At 40.5% G+C, this 26,378-nt stretch overlaps 1 protein-coding gene across 4 annotated transcripts in view; it reads right to left on the reverse strand.

The window, feature by feature from the left end:
* LOC126246014 (uncharacterized) overlaps nt 1–26,378 on the reverse strand; it is a 297,733-nt gene that overhangs the window by 67,031 nt on the left and 204,324 nt on the right. For all 4 annotated transcript variants that reach the window (XM_049948363.1, XM_049948362.1, XM_049948364.1 and 1 more), the window contains one exon: nt 14,846–15,053. In XM_049948363.1, the coding sequence (XP_049804320.1) occupies nt 14,846–15,053 (208 nt within the window). The remainder of the gene's footprint in view (nt 1–14,845; nt 15,054–26,378) is intronic.

Genomic DNA, 26,378 nt, shown 5'->3' on the forward strand with positions numbered 1-26,378 from the left:
AGTGATAGAAACCTCTTCCAAAGAAAGGTAATGATGTCCACGCATCGGTTTTTTCTACTTCAGAAACAAGTCAAAGTCTGATGAACTCATGTCTGGGCTGTAGGTAGGATGCGGCAACACTTCACACCCATAATTACGCCGCTTTTGGGCTACAATTTTGCTGATATGTGGGCGAGCAGTGTCCTGGAGAATGATTGGCCCAGCCTTGATCAACTGAGGTCAGATTTTATGCACTTTTCTGCGCAGGTTTTGCAGGAAGTTATGATAATACACTGGTGTCACGGGTGTTCCATAGGGGACTACGTCATGACGATTCCTTGGTGATCATAAGCAAAAATTATCATCTGCTTGAGCTTTGACTGAGCATGTTGAAATTTTTTTGTGTGTAGAGAATCTGAAGTTCTACTCATTTGACTGTGATTTCAACTCTGCTTCAAAATCTCTTATCCATGTTTCGCCAATACTGACAACTTGACTAAAGAATCCTTGATCTTCACATCGAATCATCAATTGAGCAAGGTTGCAATGTCCAGGTGTTTTTGTTTCTCTTCAGAAGTCAAACAGTGTAGGACCCATATTGCAGAAATTTTTCTCTTCTGCAAATCATTTATCAGAATACAGAATACTGGCTTCGGAGATTTCCTCACAATCTGCACTGCAGTCTTCTTCAAGAGCATCTGCCACAAGTTTCACACTTCATTCATCTGTTGACGCTTTTGGCCTTCCGGGTTTTTAAGTATTGTCTTTGTTCAGGCAACCACCACGAAAACGATTAGCTGTATGTGAAGGTGTACAATGGTCCACTGTCAACTCACCACAAACTCCACTTCACGCACCGTGGATTTCTGTCCAGTTTTTGCCACATAAAGTTTAAATCTTGATGTACAACCTCTGATCTTCGACAGTCACAGTACCAGAGATCCCCGCAGGGTCCATTTCTACCTCTCACCAATTTTATGGTAGAGTGCACAGCAAAAATGCAAAAACACAAAAAGACTTGCTTCTTCCTCAAGCTCCCAACTACATCTGACGTAATTTTCATTGTTGTTGCATCAAACGATCCACAATCATACCAACCTGTGCATTATTGATGAAATGCCTCTAGTATGAACTTTACTTAAAGCTCTTTTTGAGTGTGAGTATTTAGGCAGCAGTAATGAAATTGACGATTCAATGGGAAAGTACCGTGTTTACCCAAGTATAAAACACAGCAACACTCTTATTTTAAAGAAGTTCTTTGAGAACATTTTATTTTTAACATATTCGACTAATCAAAATCACAGACTCTTTCACTTACATAAATTATCTGCTTAAGAAAGTTAATAACACTGTACATACTTTAAACTTATGCCAGTTATTGATTATCTGCATTTCGAAAATACATGGAGAAATAAAATAAACAAAACAAAAAAAAAAAAAAAAAAAATAACCTAACCAATGAGAGGCAATAAAAGAGCAATTAAATTTATAATTTTGGTTTCAAAAAATTTATACCTTTTTTTTTTCCCTCCCCCCAAGGTTGTCGTTATGGTGGGACCTGAGCAGCAGTTCACTCCCCCAAACCCCTTTCATCACTGTCATACTGTCAAGGTAACTGTTGACAACATCAGTGCACAAAACACATAAGTATGCCATTGGTCCCTATCTACACTTTTACTTTCTCCTGTAGAAATTTATACTACTGTTACGTATTTGTCCAATTTTCAGTTCCACCTACAAATGAAAAGGCAGTTGCAATCTCTTTGTCACCATTATGAGGAAACTAGTGAAGTCTTTTCTTTTGCTAATGCATAATATATTTTGGTAAAATTGCCGTTACATTATGCTTAATGGAGAAAATTAACAAGTAATGTAATTTCATAATTACTTTCACCAGTAAGTCCACAAAACAATTACCAATAATTTTTTGTTGTGGCAGGCACAACAGCAGCATGCTATGGACAGACAATTGTCGGGGAGAGGGAGGGGTACCCTTCACATGACTGCAACTGACATAGCTTCATCTGTAAATGTGACCCTGTATTTTTCAAATGATTAATTTTGGTGGTGGTGGTGGTGGGGGGGGGGGGGGGGGTATCTCATCTCAAACTTGAGTAAATATGGTATATCGACACATTTGGTGTTGAGGTCTCAGTCAGTCTGAGATTTTTTTCTGGCGTTAAAAGCAATTTTCTTACACTTCATGCATATCAAAATTACCAGCTTGTGATGTGGTTGGGGTTCCGTATAAAGAGTGCCAGTCCAACTAATAATACTTCCAGATGAGGCATTCTGATACCAAACCCAATAGGATGATGTCAAACAGAGCACCATGGTGTTGAAACCAACCTTCAAGCTGTTAGGTTCTTTACTTTTGTCAACAATATGCTGGGGAAATAACAAATCAAACATGGTCGTACCAAAAATATCATAGTTATAATCATCAGCACAGTGCACTAAATGAGCAAACATACTTGAAACTGCAATCTGAACTAAAAATTTCAGTTGAATTTAATCTGTGAGTCACCTTATGTAGCAGCATCCTCTACTAATGTAAAGGTTCTACTTCTCTTTTGCAGAATTGCAGTCATCATAGGAGTCAGCATGGATCCTAAGAAGCAAAGTGAAATCTGCATTCTCACACCACTTTGTGAATGTTAACTGCAGTTCACAACAGATTTCTGAGTAGACAACTACATCTTATCATGTTACTATTTTCCATAAACTTCCAGTTATAACAGTCAGTCTGTCAACTTCTTAAACACCCTCGAACACTCATATTTAATTTTAGGCATAAAATACGTTGATATGCAAAGTTTTTTCAATATATTGCTTTGGAATTGTAATTTAGAGCAATGAAAGATCTGTCCTCTCTTACAGGACAATAATGTAACGTGTCTGTTTCCAAAATTTCTTTCTTCCATTCCATACCACAACTATATCACTATACACATAGTATAATAAACTGTCTAGCATCTGGTTGTGTTACTTGTGATTTCTGTCCCAATCCTCAACTGTGGAAATCAAATTTCTGATTGTGGCATTAGAATTAACTCCTCATCAACTACACTGTGGAACAGAAATTTCTTGTTACAGCATTAGAGAACTGTCTCCCAATCAAGAATGGAACAGTAAAATAACGTGACATGGTCTGTTAACTGCAGCAGAGTTCTTTTGCACTTATTAACAATTGCTGTGTCACAACAAAGGTCTGACAGTTTGACTTAATGCTAAACAAACAAAGAGAACAAAAAAAAACAAAAACAAGGTTTAAGGCCAAATGAATTCATGCAATACACAGAATTTGGCAAGATAATCAAGAAGAGAAGAAGTGCTGAAATTACAGAAATAAGCACCATGTCTATTACACCATCGGTTCTTCCTACGCTCTTTACACTTTACACAGAGCTGACAAAAGTCATGGGATACCTCCTAATACACTGTCAGGCCTCCTTTTGCCTGGCACAGTGAAGCAACTAAATGTGGCATGAACTCAATGAGTCACTGGAGGTCCCCTGCAGAAATACTGAACCCTGCTGGCTCTATAGCTGTCCGTAATTACAAAGGTGTTGCCAGTGCACTATTTTATGTGCGAACTGACCTTTTGATTATGTCCCAATGTTTGATGGCACTCATATCGGGTGATCTGGGTGGCCAAATCATTCCCTTAAATTGTCCAGAATGTTCTTATCAATCGTGAACAATTGTGGCCCAGTGATATGGTACATTGTCATCCATAAAAATTCCGTTGTTGTTTGAGAATAAGAAGTACATGAATGGCTGCAAATGTTCTTCAAGCAGCCGAACATAAGCACTGCCCATCAATGATTGATTCGCAGGACTAGAGGACCCCGTCCATTCCCCATAAACCCAGCCCAAACCATTGCCGAGTCACCACCAGCTTGTACTGTATCTTCTTGACAACTTCGATCCACAGCTTTGTGGATTCTCCAGTCTCCAACACACTTAGACCTACCATCAGCCCCCCCCCCCCCAAATGAAATCTGGACTTATCTGACCAAGCCACAATTTTCCAGTCATCTTGGGTCCAACCAATATGGTCATGAGCATAGGAGAAGTGCTACAGGCGACGTTGTGCTCTCAGTGCAAGCTCTTGCATCGTTCGTCTGCTGCCATAGCCCTTTAACACCAAATTTCGCCGCACTGCTCTAACAGATATGTTCTTTGCACATCCCACATTGATTTCGCCAGTTATGGCATGAAGCGCTGCTTGTTTGTTAGCACTGACAACTCTACGCAAACGCCACTGCTCTCAGTCATTAAATGAAGGCTGACGGCCACTGCGTTGACCGTGGTAAGAGGTAATGCCTGAAATTTGGTATTGTGTACAAAATACCACCACCATCATACAATGGAAACTCCAAGTAGGAATATCAATTATGTGGAAACGACATTGCTTGTTACTGTAAAGAAACCTCATTAAGTTGCAGACAGGCACAATTAAAACACACTTACTTAAATCTTTTGGCCACAGGCTTCATCACTAAAAGAGACACACATACCATTCATACACACACCAAAACTCTATCCACAACACTGCTGCAGTACCAAATGTATAACGCTGACATACGTAAGTTCACGTTTCGTATTTGTTGACTAACAGTCACTCGCACACTTGCAGATGACACGATGTATGCCGAGAAAAACGGCAACAGAAAAACACAAAAAATATGCAACAAACAGTGACAAAAATCTTAAAAACAATGTTGTGACATATAGTAAATAAGGTATTATGAAAATATTCACAGCAAACAATATTTAAAAAACAAATAGAACACATGTAATAATGTTTTATAACTGCTATTACTGCATGTTTTAGAATTAAAGAACCCACTGATGGTGATATTTGTCACTGAAACTAGTAAATAAACAAAAAAAATAACAAAAGTGTTTTGCAACAAGGTGGACCCACAATTCCCATATTGTTGCTTTTTATACTGGCATGACCACCAAGAACTACTGATGGCCTTGGGAGAGCCAGTCATGACAAAACTCTACCATCTGGTGAGAAAGATGTATGAGACAGGCGAAATACCCACAGACTTCAAGAAGAATATAATAATTCCAATACCAAAGAAAGCAGGTGTTGACAGATGTGAAAATTACCGAACTATCAGTTTAATAACTCACAGCTGCAAAATACTAACGCGAATTATTTACAGACGAATGGAAAAACTGGTAGAAGCGGACCTCGGGGAAGATCAGTTTGGATTCCGTAGAAATGTTGGAACACGTGAGGCAATACTAACCTTACGACTTATCTTAGAAGAAAGATTAAGAAAAGACAAACCTACGTTTCTAGCATTTGTAGACTTAGAGAAAGCTTTTGACAACGTTAGCTGGAATACTCTCTTTCAAATTCTGAAGGTGGCAGGGGTAAAATACAGGGAGCGAAAGGCTATTTACAATTTGTACAGAAACCAGATGGCAGTTATAAGAGTCGAGGGGCATGAAAGGGAAGCAGTGGTTGGGAAAGGAGTGAGACAGGGTTGTAGCCTCTCCCCGATGTTATTCAATCTGTATATTGAGCAAGCAGTAAAGGAAACAAAAGAAAAATTCGGAGTAGGTATTAAAATTCATGGAGAAGAAGTAAAAACTTTGAGGTTCGCCGATGACATTGTAATTCTGTCAGAGACAGCAAAGGACTTGGAAGAGCAGTTGAACGGAATGGACAGTGTCTTGAAAGGAGGATATAAGATGAACATCAACAAAAGCAAAATGAGGATAATGGAATTTAGTCAAATTAAATCGGGTGATGCTGAGGGGATTAGATTAGGAAATGAGACACTTAAAGTAGTAAAGGAGTTTTGCTATTTAGGGAGTAAAATAACTGATGATGGTCGAAGTAGAGAGGATATAAAATGTAGACTGGTAATGGCAAGGAAATCATTTCTGAAGAAGAGAAATTTGTTAACATCGAGTATAGATTTAAGTGTCAGGAAGTCGTTTCTGAAAGTATTTGTATGGAGTGTAGCCATGTATGGAAGTGAAACATGGACGATAACTAGCATGGACAAGAAGAGAATAGAAGCTTTCGAAATGTGGTGCTACAGAAGAATGCTGAAGATAAGGTGGGTAGATCACGTAACTAATGAGGAGGTATTGAATAGGATTGGGGAGAAGAGAAGTTTGTGGCACAACTTGACTAGAAGAAGGGATCGGTTGGTAGGACATGTTTTGAGGCATCAAGGGATCACAAATTTAGCATTGGAGGGCAGTGTGGAGGGTAAAAATCGTAGAGGGAGACCAAGAGATCAATACACTAAGCAGATTCAAAAGGATGTAGGTTGCAGTAGGTACTGGGAGATGAAGAAGCTTGCACAGGATAGAGTAGCATGGAGAGCTGCATCAAACCAGTGTCAGGACTGGAGACCACAACAACAACAACAATGACCACCAACCAGCTGTCCACCGGGATGAATGGGCACTGCCAAACTATGGACGAGAGCAAAGTAGACCATCCTGTGGCACAACATACATCTGAACATAACACACTTTATTTAATGGCTGCTTCCCAACCTGAGCCATCTGAATCCTTCCCTACAACACCAGCTTTTCTGAACCGCGCAGATAGCAATTACTCTTACAGCACTTTCTCTGTTCCTGTAATTATGCCAGCCTCAACCTACGGTAACATACTCCCCCACATCCTCCACCCAACAGTTTCACCCCCTCTGTCCAATCACCTGCTCCCCATTCCCATATCCCACCCTGTTTATTTGCTGCCCTCTGCCAGTGCATCCGCCTATCTTTCCCCACTCCTCTCCTTTTTTGCTCTTTTTTCCCCACTACCCTGCCCCACTACCTCCTGACACTGCACCTGTTGGCATTCTAGCCCCTGCACACTCCACCAGACAGTATTTGTCTCTCCCCCCACCCATATAATACTACCCGTTCCCCTTCCCTGCCGAATCCAGACTGCTGCTTGCACCCCGCATGATAGTTGCTTTCCGGCCCAAGATGCTGGAGTTGGGGGTCATGCGTGCACGAGCTGTGCTTGCTTCAGTGTATGAATGGTGTGTGTGTGTGTGTCTTTTACTGATTAAGGTTTTGGTCAAAAGCTTTATGTAAGTGTCTTTTAATTGTACCTGTCTGCAACATAACGTGTCTTCTTTATGGTAAGCAACAACTTGTCTTTTCCAAGTTGTTGATATTACAGCCACCTGTATATGTGCATATCGTTATCCGATGTCTTTTGGCACTTCAGTGTGAATTCTCAATTCAAGTTGGTGATGAAAGACAAGGATTGAAGCAAACTCAGTAATACAAGGGTCAGTCAAAATGCCCCCTGTTTCTTTTCTCCTTTAACGAAGTTTGGTAAGTGGAAAATTTGAATGTAGTTTTATTAAACAAAGCAGCTTCTCCAATCCAGTGCAGTGGTAAATTCCTGCATCAACAGATACCAGTAGTGCAGTTGTTTGGAAAGTGTCAGACATCGATGTTCATATCAGACACCGTTCTGTGACAGAATCTTCAGTGCAGAAGGTGAAATGTCCATTCATATTCACGAAAGAACAAAAAATGTGTACGCTGATGCAAAAGTAAATATCAGCACTGTTAGACAATGAGTTCATCGCTGTAACAAAGATGAAGGGCAAATGCCATTAGATGGTGAAACACAGAGCGGCAGGTCAGTGACTGCATTGATTCTACACAATATTCAGCAAGTATAACACCACTTGTGCTGACCGCTGAGTGACTGCAGAGGATTTGTCTCTCATTATTTCCCTCAGTACAGGCAGTATGATAATGATTATTGAACACCAGAGATACTCAAAGATTTGTGCAACTTTAGTACTAAAAATGTTTAACCGATCAGGAGAGAGAGACAACAAAAACAATTCTCTTTCAATTCTGGAATTGTCTCTTTCCTGGAAAAAACTGTGACTGGTGACTAAACACCAGTTTCTTTCTTTCTTTCTTTCAAGAAAATCAGAATTAAAGAGGGAGACAGTGGAATGGTATTACAGAAACTCATTGAAGGAGGGAGGAAAAGTTCAAAACAGTGCAATCGGCAGAGAAAAGTTATGGCTACAGTATTCTGAGATGCAGAGGGTGTGATCATGGTTGATTTTTTTGGAGTACGAACACACAATAAATTCTGTCCAATGTGTCAGAACCCTCAAACAGCTTAAAGTACGGCTTCAGTGAGTTCGCCCAACAAAAGCTTGGACCGATGTTCTTTTGCATGACAATGCAAGACCACACACCAGTCATTGTACGGCTGAAGAGATTGTGAAAACTGGATAGTAAGTCTTGCCTTATCCCCATACAGCCCTGACCTGGCACCACCAGAATTCCATTTGTTTGGGCCACTAAAAGAAGCTCATTGTGGGATTCACTTTGAAGATGAGGGAGCCATGCAAACATCTGTGCGTCAATGGCTACTGTGCATTTTACCACACTGAAATATGTGCCCTTGTTAAAAGATGGATCAAAATCGTGGAAAAGGTTAGAGATTGTATTGAAAAATCATAAATTACTATCTATTTCATAATGATTGACCCATGACTTTGAGCTTGTATTCTGGTCACATTGCATTAAAAACACTGATATGTGGATATGTCTATTTTGTGTATGACTATTCCATCTTAGCTGAAATGGGGCAGCATACGTGGTTGAATTTAAGAAAAGCCATCCTTATAGCTCTTTTCGGTGAGTGTCGACTTTAAGGACACATAAAAATCAGGCCCTAATTAGGAGAAACATTTCCTTTGCACTGTTTAAAAATACAACCTTGTTCTATTTACATGTGGATTTTCAATGTTTTTGGATTACTCGTTTCATCGCTATAATGTCAAATTCAAGTGTTAAGCTTGAACTTTTGCTGTGTGTGTGTGTGTGTGTGTGTGTGTGTGTGTGTGTGTGTGTGCGCACATAAACTATTGAATACTCCCCGTTATGAGTTTGTAAAGCTATTGTGTTACTAGCTGCAAAACATGCGAGGCTGTGGTGGAGCATAGCTGTCACGTTGTGACGCCACTGTTGTAATGCACCACAAGTGCCTGTTCAAAAGTGCAGCATTGCCACATTCAGTATTTATCATGATTAGAGGGACATAATATCGGACACTGCAAAATTTCAAATACATGCTCAATACGCAAGCAGCTTACAATAAATGAACATCTGTGTGGCACATTTCAACGATAAATGGGAAAATCGATTAGCTCAAATACAGTTTGCAGTAAAGAACGAAGATTGAAATAAAACCTACCTAAATCACTTTCGCTGCTGGCTCGGGTCTCGCTGCTGCTATTCATTCATCTGCTTAGATCAGCAATGGTTCCATTGCTATGTCATGACAGTGGTCTCTTTGTGCATAACTGTTTTCAAATTTGTGTACACGACTCACTGAATTCCTCCAGACACTTTGGGGAACACTTTCCAGAGTGGAGTGACACAACTGTGAAGTACATTACGTGATCAAAAGTATCCGGACACCTGGCTGAAAATGATTTACAAGTTTATCGCGCCCTCCATTGGTAACGCTGGAATTCAATATGGTATTGGTCCACCCTTAGCCTTGATGGCAGCTTCCATTCTTGCAGCCATACGTGCAATCAGGTGCCAGAAGCTTTCTTGGGGAATGGCACCCCATTCTTCAAGGAGTGCTGCACTGAGGAGAAGTATCGATGTTGGTCTACATCTACATCTACATCCATACTCCGTAAGCCACCTGACGGTGTGTGGCGGAGGGTACCTTGATTACCTCTATCGGTTCTCCCTTCTATTCCAGTCTCATATTGTTCGTGGAAAGAAGGATTGTCGGTATGCAGTCTCGTATTGTTCGTGGAAAGAAGGATTGTCGGTATGCCTCTTTGTGGGCTCTCATCTCTCTGATTTTATCCTCATAGTCTCTTCGCAAGCTATACATAGGAGGGAGCAATATACTGCTTGACTCTTCGGTGAAGGTATGTACTCGAAACTTCAACAAACGCCCGTACCGAGCTACTGAGGGTCTCTCCTGCAGTCTTCCACTGGAGTTTATCTATCATCCTAATGCCTACTCCCAGATAATTTATGGAATTAACTGCTTCCAGTTGCTGACCTGCTATATTGTAGCTAAATAATAAGGGCTCTTTCTTTCTATGTATTCGCAGCACATTACACTTGTCTACATTGAGATTCAATTGCCATTCCCTGCACCATGCGTCAATTCACTGCAGATCCTCCTGCATTTCAGTACAATTTTCCATTGTTACAACCTCTCGATATACCACAGCATAATCCTCAAAAAGCCTCAGTGAACTTCCGATGTCATCCACAAGGTCATTTATGTATATTGTGAACAGCAACAGTCCTACGACACTCCCCTGCGGCACACCTGAAATCACTCTTACTTCGGAAGACTTCTCTCCATTGAGAATGACATGCTGCGTTCTGTTATCTAGGAACTCTTCAATCCAATCACACAATTGGTCTGATAGTCCATATGCTCTTACTTTGTTCATTAAACGACTGTGGGGAACCGTATCGAACGCCTTGCGGAAGTCAAGAAACACGGCATCTACCTGGGAACCCGTGTCTATGGTCCTCTGAGTCTCGTGGACGAATAGCGCGAGCTGGGTTTCACACGACCGTCTTTTTCGAAACCCATGCTGATTCCTACAGAGTAGATTTCTAGTCTCCATAAAAGTCATTATACTCGAACATAATACGTGTTCCAGAATTATAAAACTGATAGACGTTAGAGATATAGGTCTATAGTTCTGCACATCTGTTCGACGTCCCTTCTTGAAAACAGGGATGACCTGTGCCCTTTTCCAATCCTTTGGAACGCTACGCTCTTCTAGAGACCTATGGTACACCGCTGCAAGAAGGGGGGCAAGTTCCTTCGCGTACTCTGTGTAAAATCGAACAGGTATCCCATCAGGTCCAGCAGCCTTACCTCTTTTGAGCGATTTTAATTGTTTCTCTAACCCTCTGTCGTCTATTTCGATATCTACCATTTTATCATCTGTGCAACAATCTAGAGAAGGAACTACAGTGCAGTCTTCCTCTGTGAAACAGCTTTGGAGGCCTGGCACAAAGTCGGTGTTCCAAAACATCCCAAAGATGTTCTATAGGATTCAGGTCAGGACTCTGTGCAGGCTAGTCAATTACAGGGATGTTATTGTCGTGTAACCACTCCGCCACAGATTGTGCATTATGAACAGGTGCTCGATCATGCTGAAAGATGCAATCTCCATCGCCGAATTGCTCTTTAACAGTGAGAAGCAAGAAGGTGCTTAAAACATCAATGTAGACCTGTGTTGCAATAGTGCCACGCAAAACAACTAGGGGTACAAGCCCCCTCATGGAAAACACGACCACACCATAAAACCGCGACCTCCGAATTTTACTGTCAGCAATACACACGCTGGTAGATGACGTTCACCGAGCATTCGCCATACCCACACCCTGCCCTTGGACTGGCACATTGTGTAACACGATTAGTCACTCTACACAACTTTTTCCACTGTCCATTCATCCAGTGTTTACACTGCTTACACCAAGCGAGGTGTCGTTTGGCATTTACTGGCATGATGTGTGGCTTACGAGCAGCCACTCGACCATGAAATCCAAGTTTTATCATCTCCCGCCTAACTGTCATAATACTCACAGTGGATGCTGATGTGGTTTGAAATACCTGTGTGATTGTCTGGATAGATGCCTGCCTATTACCCATTACAACCCTCTTCAACTGTCGGTGGTCTCTGCCAGTCAACAGATGAGGTCGGCCTGTACACTTTTATACTGTAAGTGTACCTTCACTTTTCCACTTCACTATCACATCGGAAACAATGAACCTAGGGATGTTGAGGAGTGTGGAAATCCCACATACAGACGTGTGACACAAGCGACACTCAATCACCTGGCCACGTTCGTAGTCCGTGAGTTCCACAGAGCGCCCCATTCTGCTCTCTCACGATGTCTAATGACTACTGAAGTCCCTAATATGGAGTATGTGGCAGTAGGTGGCAGCACAATGCGCTTATTATGAAAATCATATGTTTTTGTGGTGTCCGGATACTTTTGATCATCTAGCGTACCATTATTTTAAAATTCTTGTCGTCCTCTGCTACCTAACTCTTGACAAATGTCCAAGTGAGTTCAATGGCACTCAATTTGCGGTTGTGCTACAGGCAACCACAGAAGTTTAACTGCCTTGTCCAATGATCGCAATACACTTTTGAAAAGGTATTCTTGCACCGTGAAGTGCGGTTGCGTGTGTTCTAGTAGGCTATTTTAGTAAATTCCACATATGATGGATGGCAGCTCTACACTACTGCTTTCCAGCCATTCAAAAACAGACTTCTTTCTCCATTTCATAACATGGATTTTGTGATACTGGATTCATCATCATGTGATATGGAGCCTGATCTAAAACAAAACGCAGATCTAGTTGGTAATTTTTCAATAACACTCCTAAACCACTCTTTGCCGTGTCTGGCATTCGTTTCACAGTGATAATCTGCACCTCCTTTTTGTCCAGTAAAACAAACCAGCATTTCGCACGAACCCATCTTCATTCCCAATGTGGAACATTATCATCATTTTTCCAGAAGCGAACAGTGTTTGAATTAAAGAACCTTCCTGGCAGATTAAAACTGTGAGCCGGACCGAGACTCGAACTTGGGACCTTTGCCTTTTGCGGGCAAGTGCTCCACCATCTGAGCTAGCCAAGCACGACTCACGCCCAGTCCTCACAGCTTTATTTCTGCCAGTACCTCGTCTCCTACCTTCCAAACTTCACAGAAGCTCTCCTGCAAACCTTGCAGAACTAACACTTCTGGAAGAAAGGATATAGCAGAGACGAGGTACTGGCAGAAGTAAAGCTGCGAGAACAGGTCATGAGTAGCTCAGGTGGTAGAGCACTTGCCCATAAACGGCAAAGGTACCAGGTTCAAGTTTCAGTCCGGCACACAGTTTTAATCTGCCAGGACTCCTCTGTGATGGATGTATACATTTTCTGATGCATAAGGCATTTTTTGTTCCTACCAACAAAACTTTCTGGACTAATTTGCACCACACCAACTCTCATCAGTGTAATAAACAGTCCATCTAGTGTTGTGTGTGTGTCTTATTTCCTGCAACATCTTGTCTCTTTTTCCTGCTACTTGGTAATTTTCCATCAACACAGGTCTTTTGTTGAACTTTTTGTATCTGAAGCCCAATTTCTGAATAGCATTCCAAAAGGTTGTTTCGCTCATATCAGAAAAATCTTACACTTTAGTCTTCAACTTTTTCAACACCGGCTACCACTGCTGAAAACTGTTTTTCCACATAGAAGTCATCATGGACTTTTCTTCTAATGAGTCCCTACGTAAACTTGTCCAATGCGACCTTCTGTCACCTGGCAGAACTGTTTTTTGGTGATACAAGATATGAAGTTTCACTTTATTCTCTCGAAATTCTCTTCACTGTGCTTTCACTAATACCGAGACATTCACTAGTTCTCTTTATTGGCTGTGCTATGGAACTACCCGCGACCTGTTCTTTCTCAGTCTCAAAGTAAGCATGCGCACTTCATCACCATAGACTTTCACAACTTCATAAATTATGCATGGTTTCACACAAGTACAAGGCAACTAATTATGTTACAAGTACTGTCTCAACAACTACACAACAATGTATGGGAGCACGATTGCTTCCTACCTGATGGGAAGGCCCCCCCCCCCCCCCCCCCCGACGGCTACAATGAACAATGAAGTGGAAATACTGTGCAGAGCTCCAGCAATATAGCACACGATAGCACGCAGTGCATAGAAACGAAAACATAAATACATTTACAATGTGATATCAGCTCTTTATGTAGATGTACGTGCATAAAAACATAACGGCTATGAATACGAACAAAAGATCTTGCATTTACACTTTTTGTCTTGTTAATATGTATCGTCATTAGACAAAGTGCAGCAATCAATCCTGGTAAGGTACAACACATTGATGTGATCAGAATATGAGCTCAAAGTCATGGGTCAATCACCATGAAATGGATAATAATCATCGATGCTGTGGCTTTTCATCTATGTAGTTGCATTTAAAAAAGGCGAGCGAGAGGGAGGGAGGGAGGGTACATTTGGACAGAACTTGGGCAATGAAATGAAACCGGTATGTATAGAACTACGAACCTGAATAATTGACCACACCTTCCCTATCAAAATAACATCTGGTGTGATTTCCCAAAGAGCTGGAGCAATCTCTCTCTCTCTCTCTCTCTCTCTCTCTCTCTCTCTCTCTCTCTGTGTGTGTGTGTGTGTGTGTGTGTGTGTGTGTGTGTGTCTCTGTCTGTCTGTCTGTCTGTGTGTGTGTGTGTGTGTGTGTGTGTGTGTCAGTTCTTGTTTGTGTGTCTACACATCCTTCAACACCTCCATACACAGTGAGTAGTTCTTACAAAGAACTTGCTAGTATCTTATCAGTGGTAACACAAGTCTCTTCTGCCCTATAACCTATTTATTGTTCATCCTTTACTACCATCGCACGTCCTATCTTTTGTTTCACAGTGGGCATATTTATATTTCTTTCTCTCCATTTTCTTATTCCGTTATTCAGACTGTAGAATATTATCTGCTCAAAATTTCAGTTTGAACTGAAGGGTTAAGTACAGTAAATGAAGTAAACATGTGATTAATGTTTTTTTTTACAGTTAGGTTCTTACATAATGGGTAGAGGTATGAGCATGGAAAATGGGAGACAGAATTAGCTGAACGAAGAATGACCCAACATTTGCCCCAAGCAATTAATGTTCCTTTTGAATGCATAATAACTTTCATCCACTATGCCACTTTGACATAAAAGTGTCAAAGCAAACACATATCTGCATAAAATCACACATTTCTGATGCACTGCACATACTGCTTACCTCAGGTGTGGTCCTCAAATTGAGTATGTAATACTCAACAGCTGTTAGAAAATCATTGATTAAAGATGAAAATCTCGAGCATCTGTTCCTCAGTGTTACAATCAATGTTATTAACTTCTCCTCAACCACACTTAGAGGTGGTGCCCTTACATCATGACTCCGGTCAATCTCATTACAATCCTCTTCCAGCAACACTTTCAAAATACACCTAAAAAAATAAATGTATGTTATTTGCAGCAACAAATTTTTATTTACACTAAAAAACAACATTCCGAAATTGGGCTTGGAATAGGATGGTTATGTAGCAGTTGAGAAAAGTAGGAAATGGGAATGGGCCAGAACACTTGGTGAACAGGTGGGGAGAGGGATGAGACACTGTAGGATGGAAGAAAGAGAAATGAACATTCATCAAAGCCACTGAGGGTTATGATGACAGGCTAGCTCACAGGTCTTTAACTCAACTACATACAGCTATGTGCACCAATGTCACTTCAAATGTAATGAAAAAAATCAAACTTAATTAAGTTATCCCTCGAGCAGGCACACCTATATATAAAGTGTGCCAATCACAAGTAAAATTGTGTGTACCATTCCACTGTTGTTAAAATAACTGTGAGGCCATACCTATTCCTTCGGTCTTGCTTTAAGTGACACAATAATAAGTTGTGTTGTCACATGTCCAAGTGAGCAACAGTATTATAAAATGAACAGAGAGCTAGATGAGAAAAAAATGTACTAGCCATGTGAGATAACGACCCAGATTCCAATGTGGCAGCACACTCCCACACAATAAGGCAGTTATCTATGAGGTATTTAGTTTTCAAATAAGCAGTCGGCAGGTATCTGATTTAACTGTGATTTTTAATGCTTCAATTGGGTCATTACTGTGAGGTAACACTTGTACGCGATAACAGCACTAATGAAACACTTATATTAAGCAGTGATTTAGCACATATAAGTAATTTTATTTCATTGTTGTTTAATTAAACTAAGATTAAACTGTGGTTTTGCTCATACCTGTTTACCTTGGTAACAAGAAAACAGCTATTTTTCATAAGTGTACAAAGTGTGCTATGCGCCTGCTCATGTTATGTAAAGCAGAGTGCCTGCTCGACGGTTAAGTGTACTAGCTCCGAAGACACAGTTGTGAGAAACCAACTATTTACGAAGTCACGGTGTGATAGTATAAGTACAATACAGTTTAGAGACCATACACAAGACTGCTGGTCAGAGCTGGTACATGGCTATATAAGAAGCATTTGCCCACCAGTGGCTACTTATTATCGGCTGCAGGCGACAGGTGTCGAACCAAGGTCGACAGACTCTTGTGGGCCCAGAGCAGCCAAACGGCGCACTACTCAAATATGTGTGCTTACTGACAACAAGCACCGCACTAGTGGTGGTGTTGGTGTCGTAACAGCAGAAGCTTTCTTTCTAGAGTAGAATTTGCCTGTCTACAGCAAGATAAGCACTAGAAGGAGACACACAAGATTAGGTTGAAACTGCAAGTTAAGACTTGAGGCAAAAATTTATTGCTGAGCACTATACAAAAAACAAAGATCTTATTTTGGGCCACTGTCCAATCCGTAGTAGTAAATTGTTACAGCTGTCAACTTACATGGGCACTTCAACATAATGTAAGGTAACAGTTATTTTAGTCCGAGTACAGTGACACCTTCAGTTGTGCATAACATGAGAGAGCAAAATATCTATCTAATCAGAGGTCTACAAAATTTTGTAACTGTATGTTGTCATGGCAAACTTTGTAAATGTGTCTTTCAACAAAATAAATCAGTGGTATATTCAATAATACCACCACAAAGGGAAAGTGAGTGAGGTAAAAATGGACTAGTTTACAAACTGGACTAGTTTATGGTCACGTGCACATAACCTGACACCCAATGGATACAAATAATTAACCTTGTATTACCTCTCCTGTATTTTCAAAGAGAAATGACACAGGATGATATTTAATACAATAATTCTCTCTTTCAATGAATGGAGAAACATTAGTAATTTTTTGTGTACAAATTAACAATAGTTCCCAAAGAAAAAAAATTGCACAGCCCAATGAAATGTGACAAAAAACAACAGACATTACTTTCAAATTTATTTCCACAAGTCACGCACACATTTTTGCTCGTCGCTGCTGATTCTGTATAAAGTCTCGATGCAGGCAATATCAATAGTTCCTTCCCTTTCACCTCCTTCCACCTTCAATTTACATAATACATATCACAAATGCTGTTTCAATGTGGTGTGCGTTCTTTCTGACATGTCCGAAAGAGCAGACACCATGCATTCATATACAACCAATTCACCACAATGGGTAAAGAATCCACCACCTTCAGTGTGGATACACTATTACATTTGCCCTCATGTGGGAATCTCTAAGTAATGAGCATGGAGGACATGGATGGGGACTGCAGATAGGTGGTGCTAGGTGGGAATGTGGGTCAGCCGAGAGGCATGCCAAGATAGACCACGCAACTACAATAAACACTGTGTCCAAATGGTGCAGTTGGTTAACACAACCATCGGGTAAGCAGGAAATCTCAGGTTCAAATCCTGATCTGGCACACATTTTTGCTTGTCACCATTGATTCTGCATAAAGCCCGATGCAGCTGGCATCAATATTACCTTGCCTCTCCTTCCCTTTCCCCCCCACCCACCTTCCACAATTTACTTAATATGTATCACAGCTGCGGATTCTGTGTGGTGTCTGTTCTTTCAGATATGTACAAAAGAACACACAACACACATTCAAATATAATTATTTCAGTTATTTATCCATGACCATTTATCTATTTAAGAGCTCTGCACCAAAGAATAATATCATTTACTGCAGAAATAAATTATAAAAAGTCATGTTGTTGTTGTTGTGGTCTTCAGTCCTGAGACTGGTTTGATGCAGCTCTCCATGCTACTCTGTCCTGTGCAAGCTTCTTCATCTCCCAGTACCTACTGCACCCTACATCCTTCTGAATCTGCTTAGTGTAATAATCTCTTGGTCTCCCTCTACGATTTTTACCCTCCACGCTGCCCTCCAATGCTAAATTTGTGATCCCTTGATGCCTCAACACATGTCCTACAAACCGATCCCTTCTTCTAGTCAAGTTGTGCCACAAACTTCTCTTCTCCCCAATCCTATTCAATACCTCCTCATTAGTTACGTGATCTACCCACCTTATCTTCAGCATTCTTCTGTAGCACCACATTTCGAAAGCTTCTATTCTCTTCTTGTCCATGCTAGTTATCGTCCATGTTTCACTTCCATACATGGCTACACTCCATACAAATACTTTCAGAAACGACTTCCTGACACTTAAATCTATACTCGATGTTAACAAATTTCTCTTCTTCAGAAATGATTTCCTTGCCATTGCCAGTCTACATTTTATATCCTCTCTACTTCGACCATCATCAGTTATTTTAATCCCTAAATAGCAAAACTCCTTTACTACTTTAAGTGTCTCATTTCCTAATCTAATCCCCTCAGCATCACCTGATTTAATTTGACTACATTCCATTATCCTCGTTTTGCTTTTGTTGATGTTCATCTTATATCCTCCTTTCAAGACACTGTCCATTCCGTTCAACTGCTCTTCCAAGTCCTTTGCTGTCTCTGACAGAATTACAATGTCATCGGCGAACCTCAAAGTTTTTACTTCTTCTCCATGAATTTTAATACCTACTCCGAATTTTTCTTTTGTTTCCTTTACTGCTTGCTCAATATACAGATTGAATAACATCGGGGAGAGGCTACAACCCTGTCTCACTCCCTTCCCAACCACTGCTTCCCTTTCATGCCCCTCGACTCTTATAACTGCCATCTGGTTTCTGTACAAATTGTAAATAGCCTTTCGCTCCTTGTATTTTACCCCTACCACCTTCAGAATTTGAAAGAGAGTATTCCAGTTAACGTTGTCAAAAGCTTTCTCTAAGTCTACAAATGCTAGAAAAGTAGGTTTGCCTTTTCTTAATCTTTCTTCTAAGATAAGTCGTAAGGTTAGTACTGCCTCACGTGTTCCAACATTTCTACGGAATCCAAACCGATCTTCCCCGAGGTCCGCTTCTACCAGTTTTTCCATTCGTCTGTAAAGAATTCGCGTTAGTATTTTGCAGCTGTGACTTATTAAACTGATAGTTCGGTAATTTTCACATCTGTCAACACCTGCTTTCTTTGGGATTGGAATTATTATATTCTTCTTGAAGTCTGAGGGTATTTCGCCTGTCTCATACATCTTGCTCACCAGATGGTAGAGTTTTGTCATGACTGGCTCTCCCAAGGCCATCAGTAGTTCTAATGGAATGTTGTCTACTCCCGGGGCCTTGTTTCGACTCAGGTCTTTCAGTGCTCTGTCAAACTCTTCACGCAGTATCTTATCTCCCATTTCATCTTCATCTACATCCTCTTCCATTTCCATAATATTGTCCTCAAGTACATCGCCCTTGTATAAACCCTCTATATACTCCTTCCACCTTTCCGCCTTCCCTTCTTTGCTTAGAATTGGGTTGCCATCTGAGTTCTTGATATTCATACAAGTGGTTCTCTTCTCTCCAAAGGCCTCTTTAATTTTCCTGTAGGCAGTATCTATCTTACCCCCAGTGAGATAAGCCACTACATCCTTATATTTGTCCTCTAGCCATCCCTGCTTAGCCATTTTGCACTTCCTGTCGATCTCATTTTTGAGACGTTTGTTTTCCTTTTTGCCTGCTTCATTTACTGCATTTTTATATTTTCTCCTTTCATCAATTAAATTCAATATTTCTTCTGTTACCCAAGGATTTCTATTAGCCCTCGTCTTTTTACCTACTTGATCCTCTGCTGCCTTCACTACTTCATCCCTCAGAGCTACCCATTCTTCTTCTACTGTATTTCTTTCCCCCATTCCTGTCAATTGTTCCCTTATGCTCTCCCTGAAACTCTCTACAACCTCTCGTTCTTTCAGTTTGTCCAGGTCCCATCTCCTTAAATTCCGACCTTTTTGCAGTTTCTTCAGTTTCAATCTGCAGTTCATAACCAATAGATTGTGGTCAGAATCCACATCTGCCCCTGGAAATGTCTTACAATTTAAAACCTGGTTCCTAAATCTCTGTCTTACCATTATATAATCTATCTGATACCTTTTAGTATCTCCAGGATTCTTCCATGTATACAACCTTCTCTTATGATTCTTGAACCAAGTGTTAGCTATGATTAAGTTATGCTCTGTGCAAAATTCTACAAGGCGGCTTCCTCTTTCATTTCTTCCCCCCAATCCATATTCACCTACTATGTTTCCTTCTCTCCCTTTTCCTACTACTGAATTCGTCACCCATGACTATTAAATTTTCGTCTCGCTTCACTACCTGAATAATTTCTTTTATCTCGTCATACATTTCATCTATTTCATCATCATCTGCAGAGCTAGTTTGCATATAAACTTGTACTACTGTAGTAGGCATGGGCTTTGTGTCTATCTTGGCCACAATAATGCGTTCACTATGCTGTTTGTAGTAGCTAACCCACAGTCCTATTTTTTTATTCATTATTAAACCTACTCCTGCATTACCCCTATTTGATTTTGTATTTATAACCCTGTAATCACCTGACCAAAAGTCTTGTTCCTCCTGCCACCGAACTTCACTAATTCCCACTATATCTAACTTTAACCTATCCATTTCCCTTTTTAAATTCTCTAACCTACCTGCCCGATTAAGGGATCTGACATTCCACGCTCCGATCCGTAGAATGCCAGTTTTCTTTCTCCTGATAACGACGTCCTCTTGAGTAGTCCCCGCCCGGAGATCCGAATGGGGGACTATTTTACCTCCGGAATATTTTACCCAAGAGGACGCCATCATCATTTAATCATACAGTAAAGCTGCACAAAAAGTCATAGATCCTGAATAACTTTACAAAAAAAGGTGCATACAAAGAGCTCTTGGATCTCCTAGTTACCCACAGCAAAAATATATCACCTTCAGAAGCATTGCATCCTCAGTTGTATGTTCCAGAGTTATGGTAAACAACTAAACAACACAGAGAAATAGCAACGAAGCACAGGACATCATGAATGATGTTACAGTTATGAGAGGGGCCAACATTTACATACTCAAGTGTAGAGAGGCAGGACCTCTATCACAGCCACATAAAGAAATCAAGTAAGAGACAATAGATTAGAAGGACAAAAGTTGTCAAAACAAAACAACACTTATTAGAAACAACAACAGAAAAGCAATGGACTGAAAATAATGCAAGATTTCCCAAAGTTCTGGAAAATTCTTTAACTGTGCATGGACGCTAAAAACGGAATGACTAGCACAGTAAAGTAACATGTTCATCAAATAAATGCCACCTACTGATTCTCTCCATAAACAGCATTAGCAAACTTGTCAGACATGACAACACGACTCTTCTCATGCATACAAACTGCTCAGTATCAACAACTCTCCCACCAGTCAGCCATTTCTACCATAAAATGATATGGCATCTTCAAGTAACACACTGCTTTAAACAGATCTGTCCAGTCAGAACCGCCATTCTCTATATAGTAACTCCTGTGAGTTTTATGGTATTCTGGTCCCATTGTTCCATCACATCCCCATGGATCTTTGTTTCTTGGCCTCCACTGTAACATCAGTTTTGTTAATCTCTCATCATTGTTTCTTGAAATGTGATCAGCCTATAGCCATTTCTGCAAGCTGCCCATTCCAGGGCATTCGTAACCTTCAGCAACAGGAATTTTTCCACAGCTCTCTGGGGAGTTGCGAGTTTTCTTGTAATTAACTCATTCAGTATCAAAGATTGAGCATCATAGGGCAGCACTAGTAAAACATACTGGTTGAAACTGTTTTCTTCAGTTTCACTGACATGCTGAAGCTGCACTGATTAAAGTTTCCCAAAAGCATGGCGTACGGGTTTAATGAGGTAGAAGGTCTTCTAATAACACACTTTCTAAGACGTCAGGGGATCACCAATTTAATACTGGAGGGAAGCATGGGAGGTAAAAATCGCAGAGGGAGACCAAGAGATGAATACACTAAGCAGATTCAGGAGGATGCAGGTTGCAGTAATTACTCGGAGATGAAGGAGCTCGCACAGGATGGAGTAGAGCAAGGAGAGATGCATCGAACCAGTCTTTGGCCTGTAGACCAAAACAACAACAACAACAACCAACACTCATATTTATAATGTAACCAAGACAGGTGTACTTGCTGAGATTTTCCAGAGGCATGCCAATGTTGTGACACACTTGTTCCAACAAAATTTTGGTTTTTAAATATTCATGCTAAGCACAACTGACCTACACTTGAAGACACGATTAGTAGTCAGTGACTGGAGTTCCTCAACATCGCAAGCCAACAGCACAATGTAATCAACAAATATCAAGTTGTTTTAATCTCCCCCATGTATTTTGATTATCCCATCTTCCCAATTCACTTTGATACTGCCACTTTAGTGACAACTGTGAAGAGCTTACACAATACGGAATAACCTTGTGTGACACCTCTTTCTAGTGGGAAATTTTTCTTCAATGGTTGATGATGTAGTGTAGATGTCGTGCAGTATTCTGGCACAGTGCTGTCTCAATGGCTTGCTCAACTAAAACTTGCAAGATAGTTACGTATATGTAGAGCAACTCATGTCCAACCAGACGGCGGCATAGTAATGGAAAGAAAAACTACAGTCTGTTCCATGATTGGAAACTGAAATGATCATTATAAGAATAGATTAATTTTTCAAGGTATGAACAAGGAGTGTTTGCATCCTTACCCATCAACAAAGAGGACTGAGGCACATGCTATTTAATGTAGGAGACTTGTGGTCCCTCAGGTCAGGAAATAACAGAAAAATTACCATGGTGCAGCCAGCTGGGTGGAGTAGAGCATGCCACAGAGTGCAATTCTGCGTGTCTGGAACTGTTTGTTCATATTTCCTTGACTGTTACTCATATTTCATAACTAAGAGAGAGAAAATATTCTTAGGTACTGAATAAGTCACTAGTGAAACAAAAAAAATACTCAATTTACAGTCAATGAAATATCAGCCACACATCTGTGTACTTGCTGCAAATTGAAGCCCATAAAAATCTCCTTTGCGAGATGTACTAAACCTTATCTATTGTTTCTCTGTGGACTTCTGAGATCAAGAAAGAGATTTTTTGCACCTAAATAAATGTAACCAAAGATGTTATTCAAAATATTGCATTTCATAGTGAATTTGTAATTATTTTAAATAATATTCTAGGGTCATGAACACTGTGCAAAGCATTGATATTGTTTGATGTACAGTAGAAATTCTGTTGGATCATGTTGCAAAATATCCAGGGTCCACTGTCCATGTTGTGGGCAGCCAGCATGGGATTTCTCATGTAAATGTATGGGAAATGAGGTATAAACACAATTGCCATAGCTGTCACATGAAACAAATGGTCTAGCTCTACCTGGGAGATCATGAGACATAAGCTGAATTCTGTGAATATTAGTATAATGAACAATACATCATTTAAAACTTCTGGGGTTTAGGTCATGGTCGATGTATAAAACTTTCTCCCAACATTTCCTCTTCGACTGCAGGAGACATCTTCCAAGGTAAAATGGTGACCTGCAACCAGGAGGGAGTGATGAATATATAGACAGTGTAAAGGGCACCACTGGACTGGTTTATATTGGTACCACAAAAAGAAGTGTTAACACCTATCTCATTGAACACAAGAAGAACTGCCACCTGGGAATACACATAAATCAGCCATAGTGGAACATCTTTATCAAGAGGTGATCATGAAGTAAAATTCACTGAGATGAGTGTCATGGTGAAAACATTACATTATCATCCACAAATGTATAGACAGGCTACTTATATTTATAAACACCATAGTAATTTTAACAGAAAAGAGGAAGGTGTTAGATGCGAAAAAATTTGGATGTAAACCCTGCAACTTAGGAATGATGATCGATTACATTCAATTGAGAATGCTGGCATTACCAGTGATAATTTCGTAGCCAACGTTACATGACAGAGTGTGGTGCCCTCTATGATGACAGTACCAGCCGTGAAAGCTTACACTGTATAATGAACAATAAATAGATGTAGCTACTTTTTCCTCATTAGTACTTTTACCTGAAAAGGCAACTTGCAATGTCAATTGGATATTTCACCTGAAAGACAACACGGATCGTGCTGCTGAATACCTCCGCACCATCCAATAATATTAGATACAGAAATAATTAAGGTAAATGTGTGTAATTTGAGATCACATCACATGATCCTGTGCATTACTACAGAACAAAAAACCTCGAAGCTGTCTCTGTGAGTAGATAATACTTAACTACCCAAACATCGGTGAACATATGCTTACAGCATTGGCGACAGACCAGGACTTTCAGGCCATAACTGTGTGAAATAAACTCCATCAACTGTGTACAATTGGTTAAATGGACATTATGTTCGATTCCTTGGCCTGTGATGCCAGCATGTAAATTCCCTGGAAATTTTCTTTAGGGAATTATGAAAGAACTAGTTTACAGCACATCCACTCCACCACATCTGAAATTGATTTCATCGGTTGTTCTGTCATTTCAGACTATTAATTTATATGTGAATAGCATTTTGTAGCCTACACACTTGGCAATGGCAAGGCACAGAAACACCTGCATTTAGGCATTTATTGCTGAACAAGACATTTTGTAGCATTCTGTTCACGACAGAACCTTTGGGTCGAATATTCATTCAGAAAAGTATCAAGTTTCCTTGTGAAATAGTTACGTCCTTACCTACGTAAATTGCCATAAATGAAACATTGGTTCAAAAACTGCAATTAGCACAATATTAATTGTTTGTCCCCCCCCCCCCCCCCCACACACACACACACACATCCCCTACACAGTGATTTCTGACACATGAGAATTTTTCTTTTTGTTTCAATATTTCTGGAATTTTGGCAACAAGTTCTTGTTTCAGCTAAACAAATAAAACCTGATTCAAGTTCGGACTCACCCTGCACCAAACGTGCAATATGTGGATGTCATATACATTTCTGTGAAACAATTATCAGGTATTTCTCAACCTGATGGATCTCCCACCACCTGTATACCATTGTTTGTCTCACAATTCTTAAACTGTAGTGTATATCTGTAAAAACAATTTACTACCCCGTAAAATATCTCGCATTTATTTCGTGGGATCTTTCAGAAAGGTACAGACTGAATACATATGCATTGCCATCACTGTATTATAGGTGGCTCTTACAACACCCCTCAGTAACGGAAAAAAATAAGAGAATTTTGTTGTTTTATAGTGTAAGGGGGCAGGGGGGTTGTCATGCGAAGGTGTAGAAATGCAGTTCTCTGCTGGAGACATGCGGAGGTGATGACAAAGTAGGCAGCTAATCTACTGCCAAAACTCTTTATGAACAATCAAATATGAACAGATTTCAGTGCATCTGCAGCAGACAGACAATACAGGGTGTTACAAAAAGGTATGGCCAAATTTTCAGGAAAAATTCCTCACACACAAATAAAGAAAAGATGTTATGTGGACATGTGCCCGGAAACGCTTAATTTCCATGTTAGAGCTCATTTTAGTTTCGTCAGTATGTACTGTACTTCCTCTATTCACCGCCATGATTTCATACGGGATACTCTACCTGTGCTGCTAGAACATGTGCCTTTACAAGTACGACACAACATGTGGTTCATGCACGATGGAGCTCCTGCACATTTCAGTCTAAGTGTTCGTATGCTTCTCAACAACAGATTCGGTGACCGATGGATTGGTAGAGGCAGACCAATTCCATGGCCTCCACGCTCTTCTGACATCAACCCTCTTGACTTTCATTTATGGGGGCATTTGAAAGCTCTTGTCTACGCAACCCTAGTACCAAATATAGAGACTCTTTGTGCTCGTATTGTGGACGGCTGTGATACAATACGCCATTCTCCAGGGCTGCATCAGCGCATCAGGGATTCCATGCGACCCGGAGGGTGGATGCATGTATCCTCGCTAACGGAGGACATTTTGAACATTTCCTCTAACAAAGTGTTTGAAGTCACGCTGGTACGTTCTGTTGCTGTGTGTTTCCATTCCATGATTAATGTGATTTGAAGATAAGTAATAAAATGAGCTCTAACATGGAGAGAGTAAGCGTTTCCGGACACATGTCCACATAACATATTTTCTTTCTTTGTGTATGAGGAATGTTTCCTGAAAGTTTGGCCGTACCTTTTTGTGACACCCTGTATATGCCGTGAAGCAACAAGCCTGATGGTAGCCTGGGCTAAGCAGCCAAACTTAGGACTATCTGGGTGATGAACATTGAATCGCAGGCTGAGGAGCAGTGGCAGCTATTGCTGAGCTGACCAGACCTCACAGCTCCACCTGGACCATCCAATGGGCAGACTACGGCTGTGATCTGATAATGGTTCTCAGCCACTTTCCATTGTGCCCGAGCTTTAGGTTGCTATATTTCTTCCCTCCTTAGATTAATCCAGTCCAACGGAATTCTGCTTAAGAGTTTGTAAGCCAATAGAGACATTGAATTTTCTGTC

Source organism: Schistocerca nitens, chromosome 1 (genome assembly GCF_023898315.1).
Source record: "Schistocerca nitens isolate TAMUIC-IGC-003100 chromosome 1, iqSchNite1.1, whole genome shotgun sequence".
NCBI lineage: Eukaryota > Metazoa > Arthropoda > Insecta > Orthoptera > Acrididae > Schistocerca > Schistocerca nitens.